The 25,987-nt window shown below is 43.3% G+C and overlaps 1 protein-coding gene across 1 annotated transcript in view; it reads left to right on the forward strand.

Annotated features, from left to right (window-relative positions):
* The first annotated feature begins 489 nt into the window (after positions 1-489).
* PHLPP2 (PH domain and leucine rich repeat protein phosphatase 2) overlaps positions 490-25,987 on the forward strand; it is a 33,572-nt gene continuing 8,074 nt past the window's right edge. Inside the window, exons 1-13 of the mRNA XM_017816137.1 lie at positions 490-633; positions 840-1,084; positions 7,637-7,770; positions 13,246-13,436; positions 13,853-13,978; positions 15,201-15,355; positions 19,330-19,476; positions 20,966-21,196; positions 21,915-22,117; positions 22,625-22,685; positions 23,276-23,371; positions 24,641-24,796; positions 25,539-25,739. Of these exons, the coding sequence (XP_017671626.1) occupies positions 502-633; positions 840-1,084; positions 7,637-7,770; positions 13,246-13,436; positions 13,853-13,978; positions 15,201-15,355; positions 19,330-19,476; positions 20,966-21,196; positions 21,915-22,117; positions 22,625-22,685; positions 23,276-23,371; positions 24,641-24,796; positions 25,539-25,739 (2,078 nt within the window). The 5' untranslated portion in view covers positions 490-501. The remainder of the gene's footprint in view (positions 634-839; positions 1,085-7,636; positions 7,771-13,245; positions 13,437-13,852; positions 13,979-15,200; positions 15,356-19,329; positions 19,477-20,965; positions 21,197-21,914; positions 22,118-22,624; positions 22,686-23,275; positions 23,372-24,640; positions 24,797-25,538; positions 25,740-25,987) is intronic.

Genomic DNA, 25,987 nt, shown 5'->3' on the forward strand with positions numbered 1-25,987 from the left:
GCATTAATCAGATTCTTCCAAACTGCACCGCGATGATGATGTCGTTAGTAGATAATTATATCATTAGTAGCAGCCACTAGTTAAGAGTGGCAGAGCTTACGTGGTGGACCTGCAGGGCACCAGGAGGAAGGCGATGTTCGGCTGTCGAGCTGTGTTCCTCCAGCCGTGGCAGCTGGTGGTGACAGACGCTGGAGGTAAGCAGAGGGCGGGCAGTGACGGGTGTGTTTGCTGCGCTCAGGTGAGCTTTGCCCCGTACCCGGCCGGCCGGCGAGCGCTTCTCTCAAGGCACCTGGCGCCGGTGGGAGGCACGGACACAGCGCCCGGGACGGGGGAAGGACGGCCGGGCCCGGCTCAGGAGGGGACAGCGAGGACAGCGGCCCCGGCCCGGGAGGGGACAGCGGGGCCCGGGCGCTGCCGCCCGGGGGCGGGGCCTGGGCCGCGCGCCCCGCGCGCTTCCGGGGCGGGGCCGCCGCCGCCGCCCGGGCTGTGGGTCCGGCCGGGATGGGGGAGGCCGGGCCGGGGCCGGGGCCCGGGCCCAGGGAGGCGCAGGAGCCCGAGGAGGACGAGGCGGCGGTGCCGGGCGGCGCACGAGGGGGCCGGGCCGGGCCCCGCGGCGGCATCCGGGTGCTGAAGGTGAGGAGGGGGCCGGGGCCTCCGGCGGGGTGGGGGCTAGTCGGCCGCGGGGCACCGGGGGCGCTTCCCGCCGCGACCTTGGCGGGGCGGCCGGGCGGGGCCGGTGTCTTCCCGTGCCCGGCGCGGGGCTCCCGGCGGTGCGGCCTGTGCGGCGGGGCCGCGGCCGGAGGCGGTGCTGACGCTCTCGGGTCTTGGCTGCCTTGCAGAGGAACGCGAAGCGCGCCGGCAGCAGGAGCTGCCTGAGCAGGAGCCGGGTTGGCTCCCGTGAGAGGGCCTGGCTGAAAGGGGACGTCGGACGGGGCTGCGTGTATGTTTATGGAAGAGACTCTGCAGCTGCGGCTCCCTCGGACTTGCGCCTGGTCCTGTGCACGGTGGACACCCCAGCGTCGGAGATCTGTAATGGAGAAGGGAGGAAAAACCTCTTTTTGCAGCTTCATGGAGACCTGGTCAGGTGAGGGCTGAGAGAGGATAAATCTGACTGAGAAAGGTTTAGTAAGGGTTTGCGGGGCTCCGTTCACTGTGTGCCTGCGCCTGTTGGCAGGGCAGGTAGGGAACAGGCAGAGGTGACAGGTGGCAGCCAGGTACAGCCTTGAGTCATGCAATTCATAAAAATGAATTGCAAGTGATGTGCCCTTTACACAACTCTTAGTTAAGTGTTTAACTGGGAGGGTTTGGCTGGTGTGCCAGCCAGAACTATGTCCTCATTTTCTAGGTAGAGGCTCCTGTTCATATATGCCTTTGTTATGTTCTGTGTTATCGGCGTTTTAGTGTCCAGATAACCTGAGCTATTTAAGAGGCTGTAAACAGTTATTCCGAGTCAGCAAAACATGTAAGGTGCTTTCACAGTTTTGTCGTGTAATATTTATGTATTAGTAATTTTTTTACTAAGAAGAGTTGCCAGGTAAATAATTAAAGGCAGACAGAAAGTGTAGCAAGTGTTATATAAAAAAGGCTTAAGTATCAGATTATATGTTTTATGCCTGAAATTGATTTAGGCTGAAAATAGACAGCTTGGAGTTTGATGTGCATGAACTTTGTGCTGTGGGTGTGTTATGGACTCCTAGTTTAGAAACTCCCATTCATTTTGTTAGGTTTTAGACTTTGCACTGATTCTTCTTGACTTAAGATTCAGTTATAAAATTGCCACCCCTGTTCTCAGGGACAGATAATTGTTGTGGGGTCCTTATGTGAAGGCTATTTAGACCTATTTGCTGTGTCCAGTCAGGGTTGTTGGAACCAGGGATGAATTATTTAGAAACACTGTATGAAGACAGATGGACACTTGAACATAGCCACTGAGGCAGCTGAAAACCTCTGTTTGTTGGTTGAAGAATTTGTAAGGAAGTTGGCTTGTTTTGCACCCTAAGAATGAGCAGATTTTCCAGCATTTAGAAGGAAGAGCAGACCCATTACTGCAGATCATGAAAAAGCTTAGGTAAAGCATATAGATGTGTTCAGAGAGGCACTTTTTGACATTTTTGGCTCTTGAAATGGCTTTTGTGTTCGAATTCTTTTCAGTCTCTGTTTTCACATGCTACCTAGCTGTGCCTGTCTTTGATCTGTGGCAGGCTTTGTGCTGGATTAGCAAATTGGATCTGTTTCCATTGTTTTGAAAGAGAGTACTGAGCTATAAATTACTGCTTCCCACTCTTTTTGCCACTTGATGTCTCTCTAGAACTTGGTCAAGATTTGTCATAACATTTTGTGAAGAGTTCTTCATTAAGGGGTGTGTATTCCTTGTAATCCTCAGAATGTGTTTGCCACAGAAGACATCCTTGAATTACTTCCCACTGGGGCTGTTCTTGGTAGGAAAATGGGAGTTACCAGTATTGCTTCAGTAGCACTTGTGTTAGTAACAGGAAGCAGGCCTGAATGGTACCTGTGTGCATGTCCACAGGAAGATGACAGAGTGCTTGAGATCCCCATGCTCTGTTGAGATAATTCCTTCCTTGAACAAAGCTTGCTGATTACTTTAATAATGTATTCACAAATACCAATTACTCTATTAAGCATCTGATCGTATCTTACTGTAAGTGCATGTGTTTCCCAAACACCTTCTGAATTCTTCACCCTTTTAATGTCTTTCTTTCTGAAGCTGAGTGTGGCAAAGGTTGATTTGGCACCTGACTTGGGAGTCTGAAAGCTGGATGGAAGAATAGCAAACCCTTTTTTGTGTATTCACGCTAAATATTCAGCAGCGTCCTTGTGATCACCCCCTGTTTCTGCTTCAATTTTGGGAATTCAAGTCAGTTTCTGTCAAAACCTTTTCTTCTCCGCAATGCACCTCGAGGATCTTTAGCTTTCTGCTAGCTAGAATCTTTCCTTTTGCTTCCATCCCTTCATATCCAGAAAACATACCTTCCTGCAGAGGGGAGGTTAAACAAGAATAGCACAGATACATTCTTTAGTCTGGACACCCTTCACAACAAAAACTTAAACTGCAAAGATTTGAAAACTTGGCTGTTGCTTATGGAGAGCTACAGGTGCTACAGGAGTTGTGAAACTGTTGCTACTTCTTGTTGGCTTTTCTGTCTCCTAAGCCTTTGCACCTGGGCTCAGCAGAGAGGCTCTGAGCAGTGGAAGTGTCCAGTCCCTGATGTGTGATAGCACTGTGGATGCCATGGGCTGTTTGTGCTGCTGTGACAGCCGGGTGTTCCTGTGTGTGCCAGCATTCAGAGTCAGCTGCGCTGGGTACAGGATGAATGTGTACAGTTCTAATGTGATCTCGTGCCAGTTTGGGTTTCACACCACGTTGCTTTCTCTCAAAAGGAAAACATATTTTTCTATCTCAATTTGACTATTACTTGCAGAACCTGTCAGCCTTGATCAAGTTAGTGAAGAAATTCGGTACAGAAACTGCCATTCCATGTGGTTTTCCCTTTGCTGGCCTGCCCAAATATTTTTTAGCAAAACAAATGGCTCTTGATGAGAATTTGGACCAATAATCCATTCTCCCAGGTCTCCAGAATGTCTCCAAAAGCATTCAGTGACCTGCTCCCTTTCCTGGTGTGAGCATGGTCTGTAGGCAATGAGGTGTTTTGTTTGTGGCTTTATTTCCAGAGCCCTGTGTGGGACTTGTGTGTGTTGTCAGTGGGACACCTGGGCTGGTCACAGGTCCAGCACACGGCCAGTGCCAGCAGGGAGTCAAACACCCTTCCCACTGTGTCTGAAACACCCAACCCCGAGCAGAGTGGCCAGTCATTGCCTCCTGCCACTTTTTGGATTGAGATTTTTCTGTAAACTCAAAACTCTCTTGCCAGGTAGTGAGCTTTGACCAACTTGTGGTGTTTTACAGACAGCTTCCAGAATTCAGAAGACTTAACTTTTTGGCAAGGCTTTTGTCCTGCAACCATTGACCAGCAAGCCTGGTTGGTGCAATAGCATGAGCTGCTCTTTTGGTTGGTTTTCAGACAGGAATGAGTGGTATGGCATGAGAGGTACATTTGTAGGGGATTGCTGACAATGTTCCTTTTGTACATGGCTTTCTTAAAAAAGAAATAAAACTAAGGGCATTGTGTTTGTCTTCAAAGAGCATATCAGTGTGATTTATGTGGACAAGAAAGAAAATTAAGGGGTTTTCAAATTAGCATTTTGAAACTTTGCAGCGTTAATTCTAGCTGAAGTGTAAGATGAGAAGAATAAAAAATAAAAAAAGCAGATCTCATCTCCAGAAGGGGCAAGTGTGATGGGATAGAGTATCCAGCTCTTTCAGGAGGATGAGCCACAGTACCTCAGGTGAGCATTTAGCAACCTGTACAACTGTGACTTAATTTCTGTTTTATGAAAAGCACTTTTCCCTCCACTGCATTACTGTTCTTCCTGAATTCTGATATGCAGATATATTGTTCAGTGTGTACTCACAAAAGCCTCAGTCCATTCAGTGACCAAATAGTAAAGTTTGAGTGTTTGTTTGGTTTTTTTCCCTGGGAAGTCTAGATGCAGACTACTCGACGCGTTCTTTTTGTGACACTCAAGCATTTATCGTTCCTGAGCCACAGGTCACATGCTGGAAAAGCTGTTTTCTGGCAAGCATAAGGCTTTAATAGCAGAAGAATAGGAATCTAGGGTTAGCCAAGGGAAACTTGGGCAAGGTATTTGGAGATCCAGTCAAATCTCTCATATTCTTCTTGTATTCTGTGCAGAAAGGTATAGAATACATTGGGTATACTGTACTGGAAGGCAGCAGTGTTTGATGCAGTTATTATTTATTCCAGTTTCTTGCCTGTTAAAGGAGACAGATACATAGGTTTGTCATTTCCAAGATTACCTCAGAAAGCTCTTTTGAATGTTTGCTGTTGTGTTTCTGTAGCAAAAAAAAAAAAAGAAAAATTAAGTGATAACATAAACCTCAGTTACATATTTGTAGAAGTGCTTGGCTCTGAGCTTGTAAATTTTAACAGTTCTAAAGAAGGCTGAGAGCCTGAAATCTCAGCAAAGAAAAAAGAATTGATGGCATTACGCTCTTTTGAACCAATCTCTTGTCCTACATCCAGGGAAAGAAACAACATTTAATACATCACCTTTTCATACTGATTGTACAAGAACTCCATCTTAGCTGACATCAGCTTATTAGTGAATAGAAGCTCCAAGAGACAATTTCTGAAGTGAGAGGAAGGGGGTTATTTCACATAGAGCCTTCTGGCTAGTAAGTAGATGTATTTCTGTGTAAAACAAAAGCAGGGAGCAAAGTTGCCCTAAGCAGGCTTAGCAAGCATTGAGCAGTAAGAACTGGTTTTCTGGGTCAGCTGCATATCAACTACATTGCCTTTTCAGGCTAGAAACTTTGTTATTTTGCACCAGAACTTTGAGAGTGATCCAGAGGTGTGTGAAGTGAAAGAGTTGCAATGTATCTCCTTGAAATACCTGAGGTCATTTTACATCTTCTTGAGATGCATCCTGGTGACTACAAAGGAAGCCTGGAGGACTAGGTACATGTAAATGGTGCATGTTTTATGAAATTGGTCCTGCCTTAATTATGAATGACATTTGAAAAGCTGTCAGTGTAAATATAGTGATAGAGTGTATAGTGTAAATATTCTGATAGAGTCATTAAAAAGAATCAGAAATATTTTTGTTCTTGAAAAGAGGTGAGAGGAAGCGGAAGGGTTTGGTACATACAGCAGTAAAATATTTCACGTTCAGACACGCAATATAAACAATGTTATGCAAGTCAACGAAGTTTAGTGGAAAACAGGTCCTACCAAACAAGCTTGATCTTGATGCTTTGAAATTTCAAGCTCAGTTGCCAAAGGCATTAGTCATTTGTTGCAGTGAGATGTTGGACAGGGCTCTGAGCAACCTGGTTGAGGTGAAGATGTCCCTGTCCATGGTGGGAGGTTGGAGTAGATGACCTTTAAATGTCCCTTCCAACCTAAAGTGTCCTGAGATTCTGTGTTCTGATGTCGTGGGGAGAAAAGCAGTGCACAAACCAGTAAAACTCGTTGACTGATACCTTACAAACTGGAAACTGTTATTCAGTGTAAGCATCCTGGTTTGGATGAGGAGTTAATGTGTGTTTGAAAGAAGAAAGATAAATTTGCACTGTTCAGTTGTTCTGTTAATAACCTGTGGCTAAAAAAGAGGTCATACTCAGGAGGGCATGGATGGAGGGAGTGATGCGTACTGAGAAGTCAGTGCAGCAGGCTGATGTAAATGGTTTAGCATGGAGTATTCCCTGGAAAACATTGGGTTTATTTATGTAAAAGACAAGTGTACTAAATTCTGCAGAGGAGAGGAAGGATGCTGTAACTTGCCAAAACTGTGGTTCAGGAGGACTCATGGATTGAAGGGATATGAGTGAATGTGCCAAACAGGCAAGAGTAGGTCTGATCCAGGATTATAAAAGCTGTTGAGCAGAACCAATACCTCTCTGCAGTGCGTGGATACAGGGACCAGTCCTACTGGTGCTGACAGAGTGGGGATAAACTAAAAACAATTGGGTGGTAAAAATCCTTTTTAATCAAAGTAGACCCACCTTACTGCAAGAAAAATTTTAAAAGCACATTGAGCCTCATCTTGAAGAGGAAGTTTGAATAGTTAATGACATGATTTATAAATGTCTGCTTAAAGAATAGGTGACAGTTGAGGTCCAGTGACTGTAATCTGAAGCTAGGCACTTTCAGATTAAAAATGGAGATTTTTAATGGTGGATAATGAGTTGACCATTATAACAGTTTATTTTAATTCCTATCTAATGTTTTCAGTGCTTAATTTTTTACACTGGTATTTTTTCCCTAAAGTAAAACTTCTAATTTAGTGAGAAACTCAGTTGGTTTTATTGCAGAAAATAATAATTCAGGTTCTCTGGAAGAAGTGAGAAGAGAGGATCAGAAAACATCTTTTCTGTTCTGAATATACTAAACCTGATGGTTCAAGAGAACTTTTCTTATTGACATTTATTCAAGTTAGTCACTGAATCCTTCCTGCAATCTTCTGTAGTCCTAAAAAGTCCTTTTTAAATGTACTGGTTGAGTTAATTTGCCAAAATACGAGACTCTTGCACTGGTGAGAGCTGAAGAGAGTAGGAAATTTCTTTTTTTCTTTCTTTTTAGAACTTATTCTTCAGGAGGATTCTTCATATGCTTTGTTCCCAGCTGCATTTGGAAGAAAAATTTAAGAGTTCTTTTATATTTTTGAGTCATTGTACGTAGGGGTTTTTAATTATTTGGCATCTGCTTTTTGCGCAGTATTTCTGGTTTTGTGTCTTGTCATTGTTTCCTCCTGGTGCTCCTTAAATCATGGAGTGGAAATGCTCACCCTGGATTGTGTGGCTTATACCTATTGCTTTTCTTCTCTGTTTCTCTTCTGCAATGTAATCACAAGTGCTACAGTTCTTAAGTGCTGCTTGCCAAGCAGGGAGCACAGCCCCAAGGATGAATGCTTGCAAGACCTTTTCAGAGGAGCAGAACAGCCAGAGTGTCATTATTCCTCACACCTTTGCTGCATTGAGACTTGTTTAATCTTTTTTTGTGTTCTCAAACTATTTTCTTGTATGTTTTGACAGGAGGCTGGAGCCCACAGAAAAACCCCTTCAGATTGTGTATGACTACTTGGCTGGGTTGGGTTTTGATGATCCTCTCAGAATGCAGGAAGAGGCAGCAAACTCTGATCTCAGCTGTATGATTCGCTTTTACAGTGGTAAGAAATTGTGTGTGTGCACACTGTCACTGTTCCTGTAGCTGTAACTGTGAGCTGGAACTCAGCTGAAGCCTTAGTCATCGGCCTGCTGCCTTTATAGAGGGCTGCATCAAGCACCCAAAGTACCAGTAAGCATTTCTTAAAATAAAACATTTCCAAGATTAATAGAAAAAACTCACAGTTCTGTAGTTTTTTGTTTCTGTCTGTGACTTGATGTGAAGATAGGGCCATGGGATTGCTCTGTTGTCTTTAGTTTCTGGTGTTGCAGCTGATGGTTTGTAGCTCCCAGTGGGATCAGAAACAGTTTGGTCTAGATGTGCCTGGAGATTGTATTTACAAAAAATGTCAGGAAGGTCCTGGTCAAATACCTCCACAGCCTGTAACTAGAGAGCGAAGGTGCCAGCTGGTTAATAATAATGCAGGCTGCCATCAGGAACCCAGGGCATTGGATTGCAGAAGCCAGACTTGGGAAAGTGGCTGCTGAATCGGTTTAGTCAGGATACAGTGTGCACAAGGAGCCACAGAATGAAGTCAGAGGCCTGTGGTCTATGGTGCTAGCAGTCAAAAAGGGAATTCACTGAAGTTAAGATGAAATATAAAAGAAATAAGGGAGAGGAAAGCTAATAAAGGAATTATTTCCTTACTTTTAAATACTTCACTTTTGTATTTTTTTGCATTTCAGAAAAAAAAAAATCAAAGTGCTTTTAATGGAAAATTTTTCTTGCTTCATGGATCTGGGCAGCCAGACTAAGCTGCTAGCCATCATTTGTTTGTTCAGTGTCAAAAAATGCATTCATGAGAGATCAGCTTCCTCACTCTGTTATCTGAGACAAACCCTTTCTGTCTGGGAGCTGTGTGCAGAACAGGCAAAACAGTGTATATGCTGTATATATGCAAATATAGATATATATATATACAAAACAGTATAACAGATGGAAAGAAGTATGGTGAGTAGTCTGAATTTATGGGGCAAGGAAGAGGGAGTCAGAAGTTACTTCAGCTGGAAGGAGGAAAGGCATAAAGCCTAGGGCTATGGAGAGCTTTTGAAGAAAAATGAGCAATTTATTTTGGCTATTTCCTCAGGCAGGAACTGCTGAGGATTCAGGAACAGTGACTCAACTTCATGGAAGCAAGTAGGTAGAAAATGAAATTGAGTAGTTTCAGTCAGCGTGGGAGGCTGCTCCTGCTTAGAAAGAGGCTGTGAAGGAAGAAATACAAGGGTTGAAGAGTAATCAAGAGACCTGTTTTAAGAAAGTAAAAGCAAATGCTGACAAAGTTAGCAGAGGAATTAGAGGGAAAGCTATGGAGGATGATACGATAATTTTGCAAAGCCTACAGCTGAAAACATAAGGGAGGAAGTATGCATTTTCCCCAGAGAAACACTACTTAGAATCATGGCATCACAGACTCTGGGTTGAGTTGGAAGGGGCCTTAAAGATCACCCAGTTCCACCCCCTGCCATAGGCAGGGACACTTTTCACTATCCCAGGTTGCTCCAAGCCCCGTCCAACCTGGCCTTGAACACTTCCAGGGATGGGGCAGCCACAGCTTCTCTGGGCACCTGTGCCAGGGCCTCACCACCCTCACTGTAAAACATTTCTTCCTTATGTCCAATCTAAATCTGCCCTCTTTCAGGTTAGAACTGTTGCCCCTTGTCCTGTCACTACAGGCCTTGGTAAAAAGTCTTCCTATGCCTTTCTTGTTTCTTTCTTCCCAGAGCTTTCTCTTCTCCGGGCTGAACAACCCCAGCTCTCTCAGTTTGTCTCCATAGGAGAGGTGCTCCAGCCACCTGACTGTTTCCATGGCCTCCCCTGGCCCTGCTCTAGGACATAGGTGTCGTGGTTTTGGAGCAGATAGGGAAACCAGAGGATTGGTGTAGCTGCTTAGTAATGCTTGGAACAGTGCTGCTGTCGCAGTCAGTAGGACACTGCTTGTGGTCCCATAATACTGTTTTCTTACAAGTCTGGGGCTAGTCTTTCAACTTGGTGAAATCAAAGCAATTTTTTCTGTGGATGCTTACAGTTTCTCACTAATAAAGGACATCTGCCACACTTCATATCCCTGAAACAAAACAACTGTTGCAAATAAACAACTAAATGTTTCAGCTAAATTCAGCCAGGTATGGGCATCAAGACAACGCTTTAGATTTGGCAAGCTGAAGATCTGCTGTCTAACTGAGAAACAGTATAACAGCTTTAGTTGGTAGTTAACTTTTTGCTCCTAATAAATGTTTGGAGTATGGTTTGTGTCTGGAAGTGGGGCATGTATAACCAACAGTGAGAATATTTTTCCAGCCCGTCTAATGAGATTTTTTTTTGTCACTGTCTGACATATGTGTTGGCTGCTCAGTTCCTCTGTCTGACTTTAGGGGAGGAGAGTACTGGAATATGAATCCCTGCAGCTTCATGCTGTTTCTGGATATCAGGACACTTGTAGGACAGTTCGAGAGAGAAGCGGCATGTCAGCAGCAACTTCTGAAAGAAAAAGTATCCTTTCCTAAGTAAAACAAAGTATCAGTTGCCAGCATCTGTCTTGGGGATTATTTAGGATAAAATGAATAAAAAATTTATATGAGGAGATTCTTAACACTTCAAACTCATTGCTCTGTCAGGTCAGGCTTATTCCTATTCTTTTAAGTGTTCGATTAAGTGACTATTTGGAAAATATTCCTAATCAGTAAGGGAGCATAAACAGTGGACAGAATCTTGAAAAGCATCTGTGAGACATTTAAAAGGTCCTTGGCTTGGGGTAGGCACTGCTGAGCAACAGTGATCAAGGCGTATTGCTTCTCACTTTCTGGTCTTTAATACAGTGGGGCCTCTTCAGCATGTATCACCTCCTCCTGTGGGGACATTTGGAAATCTTTGCCTTCTGGCCAGTCCATGATCACTTCCAAGATTCCTGGATGACTGAGGTTCCTTATTTGAGCTTGTTGTATGATCCATGTGACCCGCTTACTGCATGTAGCATCAGTTGCATGATGCACAGAGGAGACCCTCCTTTTGAACATCCAGCCCAGCACCCCAGCGAGGTGCCAGGAGCAGCTGGGCCTCAGTGCCAGTCACTGCCGAAGCAGCTCAAAGCCCTTCATATGCTGCCAGTATCTCTTTTTCAGTTAGAGTATAGTGGACTTCAAATCCTCTATCCCTGACTCCAGAAGCTGAAGAGGTGAGCTTGAGTGTGTCTGGTGCTTTGTGCCAGAGGCTCCAGGTAGGGCCATTCTTCCCATTTGCACAGTAAAGCTCATGTTTTATATCTTGTCCTGTTTGGACTGGCCCAAGGCTGCATGAACCAATGGCCCAAGGGCTACTGCTTGAACAGTCTCCTGCTTGATGTGTTCAAAGGCTTGTTGTTGCTTAGGGCCATTTGAAATCATTCTTCTTCCAGGTCACTTGATGGAGAGGGCTGACAATCAGACTGTAATCCAGAATATACATTCTCCAAAATCCCACAATGCCTAAAAACCCTTGTGTTTCTTGCTTGTTAGTTGGTGGAGCCATTGCTATTATCTTGTTAATCATATCCACTGTAAACTGATGACAGCCATCTTCCCATTTTATTCCTAAAAAAATGGATCTTCTGTGCAGGTCCCCTGACCTTTGTTTTATGGCAAAACCAACTTTCAGAAGGATTTGGACTATTTTCTTCCCTTTCTCAAAAACTTCTTCTGCTGGATTGCCCCACGTGATGATATCAGCCATGTATTGCAGGTGTTCTGGAGCTTCTCCCTGTTCCAGTGCAGTCGAGATCAGGCCATGGCAGATGGTGGGGCTGTATTTCCACCACTGGGGCAGTTGATGCCAAGTGTACTGGACATCCCTCCAAGTGAAAGCAAACTGCACTCTGCTGTCAAAGGGATGGAGAAGAATGCATTAGTAATATCAGCTGTGACACTGCTGGGCTGCCTTTGGCTCCACTTCCTTTTGGAGTTCCAGCATGTCCATTACAGCAGCACTCGGCAGCAGCCTCCAGTCAGATCTGAGCAGCCACAGTGCTTGTCATGGCTTAGAGTAGCTGCAAATAGTTGCTTCACCCTAAACAAGACCTGAACCACATTCATGGTTCCTAGCAGTAGGACCACACTGGTTTCAGCTTCCCAAGGATATTCAAAATTCCCAAATGCTGTTGTAATTAGCCTGGTGGAGAAAAGGAGGATGTGGGAAGTGTCTGCTTCCTAGGCGGGCTCTCCAAGAAGAAAAGGCAGACAGTGTCATTGTTGGTATTTTCCACTATATGGCACCAGAGCACAAGAGGTGAGGGCTGTGCTGAGCACACAGACCAGATGACAAGGTACAACACTATAACCTTAACCCAGCCCTTACAGCAGGTAAGGTGGTACATAAGTGCCACAAAACAGAGCAAATAAATCAACATTGTGACCAGCCACTATTAAACCAATACAATAAATGCTTATAGCAAATTTGTTTTAGCACAGTCTGGTGCCCCACGTGTGGCACAAAAAAGGACTGTTGTAGTTTAACACCAGGTGGCCACTAAGCACCATGCAGCTGCTCACCCCACACACTGCTTCCCCCATGGAATGGGAAGGAGAATTCGAAAAAGATAAAACCTGTGGGCTGAGAACAGTTTAATAATTGAAATAAAGTAAAATAATAACAATAATTGTAATGAAAAGGGAAATAACAAAGAGAGAGGAATAAAACACAAGTGATGCACAATACAATTGCTCATCACACGCTGACCAGTGCCCCGCTCTGAGCAGTGATTGGCCCTTTTGGCCCACTTCTTCCAGTTTGTAGAAGTGGGCATGATCTTCTGTGGTGTGGAATATCCCTTTTGCCAGTTTGGATCAGCTGTCCCAGCTGTGCTTCCTTCCGTCTTCTTGTGCACCTGCTCACTGCAGAGAATGGGACACTGAAAAGTCCTTGACTTGGGATGAGCACTGCTGAGCAACAACCCAAACAGCAGGGTGTTATCAACATTATTCTCATATGGAATCCAGAACACAGCCCTCCACCTTCTGCTAGGAAGAAAATGAATTATATCCCAGGCAAAACCACAACAGTCATCGTCAGGGAAAGAACTTCCTTCTGTAGCTGATTTTCCAGGCCTTCCCTGAAAGCCCAGTAGAAGCCACTTATTTGATGGTTTCTGTGACTTTAGCTGATTTAACAAGAGTTTGAAAGAGCTTTTCTGTTGCATCTGAATGAAGGATATTTGTCAGGCATGTAGGTTTGCTAAGGTCTGTAATTATCTGTAGATTAAAAACACACTGCACGGCAACCATTCTAACATTGCTTGGGAGGCACATGATGGTGCTGCTCAGCTGTTCCTGCGCTGACTGAGGAAGTTACTTGTTCTCTGCATGAGGCTTTTTTATTTTTAAAGTGCAACTTGTCTACCTGTTCTTAACAACACCTGGTTTTGCATGTCAAATCTGTGTCGTTATTCGTACACTCAGATGAGAACGAAGAATGTACGGAAAGTAAATGCTGATGACCCCTTTTTCTTCAGAAAAGCCGTGTCAGGTGGAACAGTTGGATCGCATTCTCCTCTCTGGAGTCTATAACGTCCGCAAAGGAAAGACCCAGCTGCACAAGTGGGCAGAGCGCTCAGTCACTCTCTGTGGCACGTGCCTCATTGTGTCCTCGGTGAAGGACAGCCATGCAGGGAAGATGCACATCTTGCCTCTCATTGGAGGGAAGGTAAGGCTTTTTTTGGTTAGCTCTCTGTAGCTTGGGAAGGAAGAAGGGATTGTAATGATGGGAATCGTCCACAAGAGGCTAATGTAGGCTTTTGTAACAGTGTCAACACACTCAGCCCTTTTCTACTTGCTTTGCTTAAGTAGTAGTCTGAAGGCTACTAAAATGAAGAGACACTACTTCTGCTTTCACATTACTAGCCAATGTTGTGAATGGACACCCTGGAAATTATTACTTCTTGGATCGACATCAGAAAGGTGTTAAGCAGGATTTACTTCTGAGTTTTTCTCCGGTGACTTTACAGCTGTGTTTTCAGCAAAATGTAATATTACTGGTGGCCGTTAATACCTCACCCTAGACTCCAGGTCGGTTGTAGCTGCTGGAGCTTAGGCAGACTGTTGTCAATTCTCCCTTTGCAGGTGGAAGAGATGAAACGTCGGCAGTACACCCTTGCTTTCACCTCGGCTGGAGCACAGGCTCAGACGTACCACGTTTCCTTTGACTCGCTGGCAGAGTGCCAGCGGTGGCACCGGAGGGCGTCCACGGTGAGGCCCTGGGGACACTGTGCTTCGGGCGGTGGGTGGAGCAATAGGAAGGGTTTTCGGATGCAGGCTTGGTCTGCAGGCAGAGGTGAAGCTAGGATGTTGGAGAAAGTACCTAGGACACTTTCCAGCTTTCTTTATTTCCTTTGTGCTCTGGACTACAGAGATTTTTCTTTTAGCCTTTTCTTCTCTTCTACCTGTGCAACAATGTCCAGCAGTAGTTCTCTGTTGTTTTAACCCCTTCTGCACCTGTGAGAGTAACTTCATGACAGGTCACGAGAGCAAACCCCAGGGACTGGCTGACTTTACAGCCACAGAAACCTACAAATTGCACTTGTTGCCATACTTGAACCTGCCTGAAGTGCGAGCTGGGCATTCACAGGGTTGCCCTGCTAGATTTGAGTCACAGAGATCATAGGTCAGCAGGGGATGTGTGCATCAGAACACACTGCTTTATTTCACATTAGAGTCTGATTAGATGGTGATAGCTTAATGCTGAACCACACTTAGGCCTCATAGATATGGTTGTATATATAACTCATGTATAAATGGTATGTATATATTTTGTAATATATCTATAAATGAACTATGAAATAAGGTCAGATTAAAGCAGGTCATAAAACGCCAAACGAAGCATCAAAGACCTTGAAATAAAACATACTTAATGAAAGGAGATCTGGTATTTGCAAAGACTTTATGAAGTGTTGCAAAACCATAATTTATTAAGGCTTTTCATAACAGGTTATGTTTCAAATTTTATACCCTCAACAAACTAACAAAAAAAAGAAGTAGGTAGAAGTACAGAAGAAGCAGCTAGGCAGAGGTTCTGTAAATCTCAAAGAACTGAACTGGAAAATCAACTGCTTCCTGTTGCTACTTCCACCTTTGGAAGGCACTTGGAGATCATCCTTTCTCAAGAGTTTCCTCGGCCTAAGATCTGTTTTTCTCCATTAGGTTGGCTCTCTTACAGCCTAGACTTTAGGCAGTGCCCTGTGCACATACAGAGAAGGGCTTTGTGTGAGTCCAGGTTGGTATCCTTGTCAGGGGTGTAGCAAATGGCATAGACTCATAGTCCACAGTATGGATACTCCACCTGATGGATACAAGGAGTTCTTTCATGTTTTTGCAAATTATTTGCTACTTTCACCTTTGCATTCTTTGGCCTTCCATTAGACTTCCAGAGAAAAATCATTGCACAGCTGCAGCTCTTTCTCCTCCTTTTCAGGTTGTGTCTATGCGACTTAGCATGGTTGATCTTTCATGCTACAGCCTTGAAGAACTACCTGAACACCTCTTCTACAGTCAAGATATCACCTACCTCAACCTACGACACAATTTTATGAGATCAAGTGGAGCAGGGAGTCTTGACTCTCTTTGCAGGTCTGCAAAGAATTATTTTTCTTCTCCATTTGGAATCCTTGACATGTGGATCCAGGGATAAAGTATTGCCAGTTCTCTTGGGGTTGATAAAAAGATTGATCTTCAGGAAGCTCTAACAAGTGAGGGGTTTGGAAGCAGAACTGGACAGCACAGGCAGGCATAAGCTCCCAACAACTTAGAGTATTTGTGAGCTCCCTTCTGCAGATTCTGTGCTAATTCTGATCTGAGATGAGCATTGTGGGGTGATGTGCCATTTATATGGATGTGATGCAATAGTAATATAAGGCTGCTTGCTAAACAGAGAACATCTTGGCGTATAAAATAAAAGGTGAGGGAAAGCATAATGCTGCTATTGTGAGTAAATAAGTTTGTAAGAAGAAATTCAAATCTGAAAAAAATGTTTTGGCAAGTTCTTAATGTGCATTTGGAATTGGCAGAGGGCCTATGAGACTCTGGTTTTGCTTTGGAAACTTTGATCTACTTTTAAGAGAGTAGCAGTTGTGTGATGGTATGGAAGCATGATGTAGTCATCTTAGGTAAGCCAAGGTGTCTTACAAAAATATTTTTAAATTAATTCCCAAAACCCATAAAAATCTAGAGGAAGATTAGTCTGTTGATATCTATATTAGCCATGCTAAGTAGAATTCAAGAAGTTGCTTTATGGATTTCAAAAGCCAATAGGAAGCCTGTAGTAATATTGTCCAATGGCTCTGTTTGGAACACATTGTACCTTAAGAAAAATGCATTTGAAGAAACTTTTCAAAACTGCTTAGGGTTTTTTTGTTGTTGTTTTGGGGTTTTGAGATTTGCTTTTTTGCGGGGGTGGGGGCAGAGCGGGAGCGGTGGGTGGTGCTTTTGTTTTGTTTGTCTCTAGGGGCCTATTAGTGTGCTATTTCATTTTTCTTCTTACAGAGTCATGAGATACCCAGGTATCCATGGAGGTATACAGGGAAAAAAATTACTCACCTGTGGGAATACTTCGCAGTTTCATTGAGAGCCGAGTCTAGTCTGGTTTTGTTTTAATTCCAAACTTGTTTAAATGTTTTCTAACTGTTGAATTGTAATAGATTCTGTTATTGGAAAAGCTGCTTAAAATAATTTAAGATTTTGCTTTCTACTTCTCTCTTCAAATACATTGTATGATGATGTAAACCATACCAAAACTTTATTTTCTAAAATGCGGTATCCTTGGTTCACAGGATCAGCAAAGGGGCTTGAAATTTCTTTTGACCTTGCATGTAGTCAACAAGAAATCTGACATGTCAGAAACTCGGCTCTTTTCCTGGCAGTGACTATGTCTGATGAAGCTGAAATCCTCAAACAAACAAAAGCCATAAAAGAAGTCCTCACTTCACACAATCTTGAATAAACAGGTAGCATTAGGTAGCCCACATAAGGCTGCTCATTGCCTTTTGAAAAGGTTTTCTTTCTGAGGTTTTTAGGATGTTTCTTAGGTCACAGCCCCACAAAAAGACCCTTGCTCACTTGCAGTATGTGCCACCAGTGCCTTGAGACTGTCAATTCCCAACAGCAGAATTTTTTGCAATAGTCAGATCTCTTCCTCTTGGGAACTCTTTAAAGCTCTAGGAGTCTTATTAGCTATAACTATAATAATGGAACAAAAATAATTAACTAAAGGGAAAACGTTAAGCAAAGGGCATTAAATAACCCTACATGTTTTATGTCCTAGCTCATTTTTAACAAAACAAACTGCCTTTCAAGTATCTCCTTTTTCTGAAAAACACTCAGATCTGGTCTTCATTGATGTGTGTGCACACGTTATGTGTGCATGTCTCTTATCAGTGTTTTAGCCAGCAGATACAGAGTTGTGCTGGGGTGCTTTGCTGGTAGAACAGGCTGTTGTGTTAAAAGGGGAATATTTCAGGGCAGCACCAGTTTGAGCTGCTGAGCAGAGGATGGTCATCCCATGGAAGATTCATTACTGTTTCCACACCTCTTTGCTGTTATGTCAGTATGCCTGTGAGAGCACAGACCAAAACGAGGACCCACAACGATTTCAGGATCTTTATTCCCTATAATACCTGGTTCATGTATGCAGCTTGAATGACAGTTGCATTTGTACTCCATTCCTACATCCCTACGTGAGATTACTGGGGCAAAGGAGAAGGAACAGAAGGAGAACTCGAAAAGCTTTTGAGTATCGTCCTCCCCATTGAGTATGGAAGGCTGCTCAAGGAATCTCAGACCAAGCTGTGTCATGTACCAGTTTCCCTTCAGCTTTTGGAAACTTTAATGCCCCTCTTCTATGTGCTTTGATATTGTTGCAGAGGGATGAATTCTAAACATTGGTTGTGCTGTTGTGTGTAGTGCTGTGTCTCTTGGGGCAGCTTCTCACCACACTCTGCTAATGAGAGAGAAACACTGCTTGGTGTTAAGGAGAGGTGCTGTAGCCATTGCAGAACTCCAGAGAAAGCAATTTCATTAAAGTGTTTGCTGATTTCAGAACCTGAGAGCTGTGACCTGTCCTAAGTCTCTTCAAGTTGAACCAGCTAATAAGAAAGTTCAGATCTTTAGGTTTATCCTCATTGTTTTATTCTTCTCCAGTATTGTGCTGAAGTTCCATGTGCAAGTTTCTGATCCTTGTTAGATCTTTGCATTATGCAGTGTGTTCCCTTGAGGAAGGCTTTTATGAACACAACATCTTTCTCTTTGGCATTCAGTTGCGGTACAAGAGCGTCTGTGGCTGCAGCAAACATGGAATGCTGATGCCTTATTTATATGACAGCAAACAACCCATGTCCAAGTTTCAGCTATGCTCCCTCTTTCAAAAGAACAACCACCCCCCCAAGATTATGAAGCAAAGTGGAGAAATATAATGCATAATTCCTACACAGATCATTCCAAGTATTTTGAGTCTGATGAAGGGTCACTATAAAAAATAAAAATACTTCAGAATCTTTCAGTCTTACATTTTAAAACATCTCAAGCTAGAAGCAATATTCTCCCTCAAGCTCATTAACCTTAGTTTTGTTACATATATTAAAACTTTTGCTTCAAAATAAGAGCTACTCACCAATACCTGACAAAAACTCAGATAGGTGGGGCAGATTAACGAACTTCTGTTTCCAAGAAGTAGTTCTATGGTACATGAAATTTGTAGCTACTTCATAAAAGTGAGATATTAATTTCCCCACTGAATTAATTTCTGATGATTCCAGTTTGGGATGAGGAGGTTATTACTTGGGGAAAAATACTTTTGTTTCCTGTAGAAAGAGGCAGGAACTCTTGGAGAAGAACTTCCTCTATGTTACCCCAGCCTATGCAAATTCCTTCTCTCTCTTTGGACCTTGCCCAGTGATGGAAGGGGATGGAATAGACAGTCATTTGTTAAGCACAGGTGGGACTGTAGTGACCTTGGGGCTGTGTCAGCACTTGGGGCAGTACCTGGAGTAGTGTGCTGAGCGAGGGGCGCTGCAGACATGGAATCCTGTTCAAGCACCTCTGGGTGCAGGTCTTGGGGCTTCCCAGCATGAAGTGAGCACTTTCCTAGTTTTCCCTTTCGCAGCTCTGCTCAGCTTTCTGTTCTGCTCAGCTTGAAAAGGGAATTCCCATTTTCTGTTGTTCTCAGAATAGTCACAGTGAATATTTTCAGCTTCTCTTTTCCCAAGCAGCGTAATTGTAGACTTTTACTCTAATTAATTCTTTGAAGGTTATTTTTTTGAACTGAGTATTTTAGTCTCCTTAATCTTAGTCACTAGGAGGAAGCCTGTCAAATCAGGGTAGAAGGTCGTTATCAGTTTCTGCAGTAAAACCATGGTATTTGATCACTTTCAGCATGACCACTGTGAAAAATATCAGTGACTTAAAATTAAATTTGTGCAGGAACTACTGTAATGAGTTAGCTGATTGTATCACCAGTGTACAAAAACTTAAGAATTCTTTATGACTGGTTTTGTATGTTCTTGCTTTGAGACTGTTTAGGTTTATGAATTAACTAGTGTTCTTGCCAATAGGTTTTCTCAGTTGAAGAATCTGAACCTGTCCAATAATAGACTGGGAGAGTTTCCTGTATCACTGTGTGAGATCTCTACTCTGACAGAGCTTAATATTTCCTGTAATGGACTTCATTACCTGCCAAGTCAGATTGGCAAACTGTTAAAGTGAGTATGTTCTTTTCACCTGTGATCATAACCATCCTTGGTGCCTCAGCTGAGCACTGCTGACATGCAGGTACTGCTTCTGAAAGTGGGAGTGTAGGGCAGCCTGTTCTGCATATGAAGGCTGAATGATTGATTTGACTCCAGCAGGAGGGCAAGAACCAAGATGTGCAATCCCTTAATCACTATTGTTAAAATGTTAAGGTTGCTGGTGTAGAAAAGATGAGGAAACTTGATGCAGCTGAGGTATTGAAGGCAATTGTATTGTTTCTCAGATGAGTCAATGCACATTCCTCTGCAGCTGCAGAGTTGTGTGACTTTCTGAATTTATTGTTTGTATTAATATTTTCAGTACTGATGCAATTTCTATTGAAGTTTTAATTTGCTACAGAAAACTTTTCTGTGGTAACTTCTCACAGGGGTCTAGTGATTTTTTTTTGTCAGCACTGGGTATGTTTTGATAGTGTTCTGCAGAATTGGCTGCTTTTTGTGTTAGAGGATTTTAACATGGAAATATTGGGGCAATCCCATCTGAAGATTTTGTCGTAAGGTGTTTGCTGGAATAAAAGCCTTGTCCATTTTCCCCTGTAGCTACCCCAAATGTATAAAAACTTAAGCTTAGGTAGATTTAATTGCAGGACTATTATTACATTTGTTTAGATAAACATCAATGTCATGCTTTTGGTTCATTGTGGCCTGCTTTTTCTCCAGCTTGTGTTTTTAAAAAAGGAGTGTCTGGAGCCACACTGGATGTAAGCAAGTAATTTCCAGAGTGATCTTTTAGCCATATGCAAACTGTGAGGAAAAAGCTGTGTGTAGGCTTACACTTTAGGGAGGTTTATAGCTTAGTTATGGGTCCAGTTATCTTGATGACCCCTTGAGCCCTTATTCACAAGAACATTTTGTGGCCTCAGATTGCACTTCTACCACCACTAAACATTGGTCAGGAAGTTCTCTGTTGGAACATAATCATAGTAAGAGAATTGTATATTTGGGATCTGAGTCTCAAAAGCCATGCAAACTTTGAAACAATTCTTCTTACGACAGAAAGCCTTCCTATTCTTTTCCCAGTGTTGGAACAGACAACTAGAGTGTAAAAATCTGCTACCAATGTGTTATTGTGGTAGATATTGTGATTAAACTGTGCCATTTTTAGAAAACCAAGTAATTAAGTAAATAACTTTCATTTACAACATAAGTACTGATTTGTACTTTGCTTGTGTTAACTTACAATCTTTGGCACAACTGGAAGTTTACCTCCAAAATAATTTAAGAACTATTTGGTATTGCATATATGCAGTTCCGAGCTTATTACATGTGTGATAAAAGTACTTTAGTAACTTTGTGTGTTTAAGAATAAAATTAGCTGTTAGGTATCTTTGGAAAATAGCCACACTGAGACCAGCTAGCTACATGAGAAAATGCACTGAAAATATTAAATACAATGTTCACTACTCTTTGGGGAATTATTTTCTCTTTTTCACTGCTGCAGTCTCCAGACCTTCTGGCTTGATGGCAATTTCCTCACATCCTTACCAGAAGAGCTGGGAAACCTCCAGCAGCTCAGCTGTCTTGGGCTTTCTTTCAATAACTTCTGTGAACTGCCAGCAATTTGTGAGAAACTCGTCGCCTTAGACAAACTAGCCCTGGCAGGGAACTTGCTGGAAACCCTGGACCTGGCAATGCTGAACCGTATGAGTCACATCAAAAGTGTGGACCTGAGGTAAGGGGGGAAATTTGCAGGTGTCTATAAAACCAGATTGCTTCCTTCTAGTTGTAGCAGAGGAATTGTGTAACTTCTAGTACGTTTTGCAATAAACAAGGTGCAGTTTTTCGTCTTACTGATTCTTTAGCTTTTAGGGAGTTCTATTTCTGAGGGTGTGCAGAATCCACTTGGAAAAGCAGAGCTAACTGAGCAATGCCTGACACTGAATGTGACCCAACCCTCTAGTTTCCTCTTGTTGTTACCCTGAGCTTTGGTAGGTCTTTGATCTATCCTTCCCTTCCTTGCCTCCTGGCCCTAGAAATGTGATCCCGATTCTCCAGGCTGCCAACTGCAGTACTCTCAGAAAGGGACAAAGAGGTTTTTGCTGTGGCAGGACAGTCTAGTATCTGTTCTCTGCATTAGCTTTGTGTGGCAGTGTAAAATAGCAGTCCCTTGACCTGGCTTCTCTTTCCTAGACTGAATCTTTCTTCAGAATCTCTTAGAAACTGGGGAATGAGTAAAATGGTTACACATGGTAGTGTAGACAAAGGAAATGTTTTTGTTTGTATTGGCTGCCTGAAATTCACTATTGCTCCTCACACATTTCACTGCACTCACCTTTGGTGTTAGCCTTCACCAGAACTCTTCCTTTCCTTTTGTTTCTTCTCTCTTCTTACTGATGTCCAGTGTTCAGTGTTCTGTTTTCTGACTTTTAAACTCATCTCTGAGTGTTTAGGCTGAACAACCTGAAGAGAGCAACAGCTGACACTCTGGAGGGGAACAAATCCGTGACTTACATGGATTTACGAGACAATCAGATGACAGATCTGGATCTGAGCTCCTTGGGCAGCCTGGAGCAGCTGCACTGTGAGCGGAATAAGCTGAGAGAGCTGACGCTGAGTGGCTTCTCCCTTCGGGCCCTCTATGCCAACAGCAATTGTATGTCTCTATGTCTTCTTCACTTGCCTTCTCCCTTTAAGCCTCAGGAGTAAGGGAAAACAGCCATTTGCCCTCTCCCACACATCAAAAAATACTTAATCTGGTGTTATTGTGGCAAGACCGTATATGATGGGTCCTCTGAGGTTAACTCCTAGGGATCACATATGCATGTGTGTGCGCAGGATGTGTACCGGGGGGAGGTTGTGGTGTTGAGTTACTGTCCAAGGAATTCATCTTCCAGTGGGATCTCTCTGGGAGCTCACAAAGAAAAGTACAGTTCTCCCTTGTTCTGGTGCCCCACGTGACAGATTGAGAAATGGGATAGTGAGATGCTGTAGTGCCGTATGGCAGATGTATGAATTGTGAATTCTGTGTTAGAAAGGATCAACAAAGACCTTGAGCCTCCATAAAGAAAGACAATGAGTCTCATTTGATAGCTAAGCTGCTTCCCTGTGCTGTTTTCTCTCTGAAGCTCTGCAATCATACTTATTTGCTTTACTTCATCAGGTCTGGCAGCTGTCAATATTTATCCGGTTCCTGGTCAACTGACATGTCTAGAACTCTCTCAGTAAGTGACTATACAGCACAGAATTTAAAGCAAGTATCTGGACACCTTTGCTGTTTCCTGCAAAATTTTCTGGAAGTTTTAAGCTTTCGACAGAGTTGAGAGCAATTAAACACAATATAACTGCAAAGCTCAGCACTAAATGGTGAAAGTGTTCCAGACCAGAAGCTCCTCTGAACCAGTATGGCCTGTCCAGGTGACTGGCTGTCCTTCAGCTGTAGTCTGTGATCAGAAAAGCCAAGCAGGGACCACTGAACTTGTGGCAGCTTCCTGGGCTGAATGGTGGGGATCTGTGGAGCAAACATTTAGAGTAGCTGCCAGTGATCTCTGCTGTTGGTTTCGTTGCCTATGTCTGCCTTTGGAGCAGTGTTGTGAGATCTGTAAGACAGGATGCCCTCCCAAGTCATGCACCAGCTCAGTTTGCATTACACAGCTTAGCCATGAGATAAATTCCACATGACTAACTTGGATGCTGGTGTTCATTTTTTGTCTGTTGTTTTTGGTTTGGCTGTCACTAACTTCATGCAGCATTCAAACAGGGTCTGTTCCATATGGAGTGCTGGTGTCTAGCTTTTCCCACTTGCTTTTCTCAGCAATCAATTACAGTGTATCCCAGACTGGGCCTGTGAAGCAAAGAAACTGGAAGTTTTGGATGTGAGCTACAACCTCCTTGTGGAGCTTCCATCAAGGTCAGCAAACCTGCATAAACAGAGCTGAGCTTTCTTCTACAGTGGGCTGTCTGGGAACAGAGAGAAACAGTGCTATTCCAGTTGCTTTTTTCCTTGTTGTACACAGATATAATCCACTTTATCTATGCAGCATTGAAAATACTCTGTATTCAAATGTTGGAAGGAACTAATTTCTAGGTCAGCCTCTTTAACAACAGAGGCCGGGTAATTCCATCCTGTGCTTTTGGCTGCTACTGCTACTGTTTGCACCTGATACAGAACACACTGCTATGACTTATTTGTGTTACCATAGTGTCTGTGAACACAGGTCATAGGTGAGACCCTAATATGTACAGAAATTTTATCTGTTACCTTTGATAGGGAATTACCACAAAGGGACAATACAGCTGATCTCAAAGGTAGCTTTTACAGCACACAATCAGCCAGCTCCTTTTTCCGTTTCCCTTTCACCTTCTGCAGAAATGCAGTAAAGGAGAGCCAGGAACTAATATAAGTTTTCAGATATTTATGACTTCTCCAAGGTATGGAGGATATTCTGGGAAGAAGCAAAACAAGGGTGTTTGGTGGGGGTGAGAGTGTAATGAATGACACAGTGTCTAGGGTAAGCTGCATTAAAATTGAATGGAGGAGTGGGTGGCAGGGAAGAAATGCAGAGCATGGGTTGAAGAAATTAAAGCAAGAGGCATAGGAAATGTTAGGCAGTGACATCCTAATGATTGTCACAGAAAAGTTATATACATCAAAAGCAAGATAAGGATGTAACAAGGATGTGATAATGAGAAGTTAGAAGATAATTTTAGCCATATCAATGGATGAAAGAGACCAAATTTTATATATGTTATGCAAAGAATAATTTACTGCCTCAGGAATAATGCAGGAGTGTTAAGCAGCTAGTTAAAGCTCTGAATTTAGGTTGGCACAAGGAAGCACTTCTTTCTGCCTACAGCTTAAAGCAGGCATTTAAAGCCATCCTTGTGACTTCTCTGTCTGCCTGAGAGAATGCTGGGCACATGCACACCAACACACCTGCATCACAAGGTACCAGTCTGCAGTAGAATAGAGGGAAATGTAGATATCCTTCCAAGCATTCAGAGTGACTGAGGCATTGTGTGTTGTTCTGCTTTGTCATTGTTTACATTTTATGGATCAGTGTATTTTAATTTTTCTCTGCTGTACAGTCAAATTAAGTGGATTAAATACTACCTTTCCCACTCTGGGGATGTCAAGAGGAGTGAACCAAGTTAAATAGAAAACCCTGTGTCCTTCTAGGGTCCTCAGCAGCCTGAGCCTTCGGAAGTTGATGGTTGGGCACAATCGTCTGCACAGCCTTCCACCTCTTCTAGAACACATTCCACTGGAGGTGCTGGACCTTCAGCACAACCTGTTGACTAAACTCCCAGAGACACTCTTTCTCAAGGCTCTGAAGTGAGTGTCAGTAGCAAACGTCTTTTGGCTGCCTTTGGAGCCATAAAGGCTTAAAGTGGCACCTGTGTGACTGTCCTTGCAAGGTGCCGTTTGTGCAAGAGGTAACGAGGTGTGCCCTTTATGAGGAGTTAATTCAGGTGCCATTAGGGAAGCTATCAAGCTGATTTGAAGGAATCAGTCCATGTTACTGTTAAATTACAGGAAAAGAGAGGCTTGTTTAACCCAAGAGCCAGCTGAAGAATTAGCTTCAGTTGCAGTTGTTTTTAAGATCACATTACTGCCTGAAGAGCTTTGTTTCTAAAAGTAGTCATAAATTCATGTGCAAAGGAAAGAAGCCAGACAGATTTTCAGATATTGCAGCAGAAAGTACATCAGGTCACTGGAGAACAATGAGAGAGACCTTTACAAATGAACAACCCTTCATAGCTGTCTATTCAGACAGGAGTCAGACCTTCTTTTAAAGTCTTACTAAAGGTTTATGGTATGTGCTTCCACCAGTATTACCCACAGGCTCTTCAGTATTCACTGTTTACTGTAAAATGCTGTGTGCATCCACAGTGCTATATAGCTAATATGTCATTAGTAGACTCGTAAATCTTAATATGAGTAGGGATGTTACGGTGCTGTCTGGGCTCCTGTCTGATGCTGCTGTCCACACTGGCATTTGTGTAGCTTCTTTTCCTGCTATTAATGGAGTGGTTTGGATGATGTGAAGTCTGATTCTTGCACTTGCTGTGGTTAGCCTCAGGTACCTGAATGCATCTGCAAACAGCCTGGAGTCATTGCCCTCTGCATGTGTGGGGGAGGAGAGTCTGAGCATGCTGCAGCTGCTGTACTTGACCAATAACAACCTCACAGATCAGTCCATCCCTGTCTTGGTGGGACACCCAAACCTACGGATCCTGCATCTGGCAAACAACAACCTGCAGACTTTCCCTGCAAGGTAAGTCAGTAAGACTTCTGGGCACAACAGTGCTCCCCAGGATTTTAGGGGAGCCAGAGGCAGAGCGAGATGCTCTCCCTGTGGCTTGATGACAAAAGCCTGACATTTCTACACACAAAGTCAGGAGAAGCATGTTAAGGGATTGGCAGAGGGTACTGTTGTCTGTAGGGGTTCCTGTCCTCCTAGTTGTGGTGCCATCCAGAGGGACCAAGGGATACACCTAATTATGTGGATGGGGTGGTATTTGC

This window comes from Lepidothrix coronata, unplaced genomic scaffold (genome assembly GCF_001604755.1).
Source record: "Lepidothrix coronata isolate B3197 unplaced genomic scaffold, Lepidothrix_coronata-1.0 Scaffold54, whole genome shotgun sequence".
NCBI lineage: Eukaryota > Metazoa > Chordata > Aves > Passeriformes > Pipridae > Lepidothrix > Lepidothrix coronata.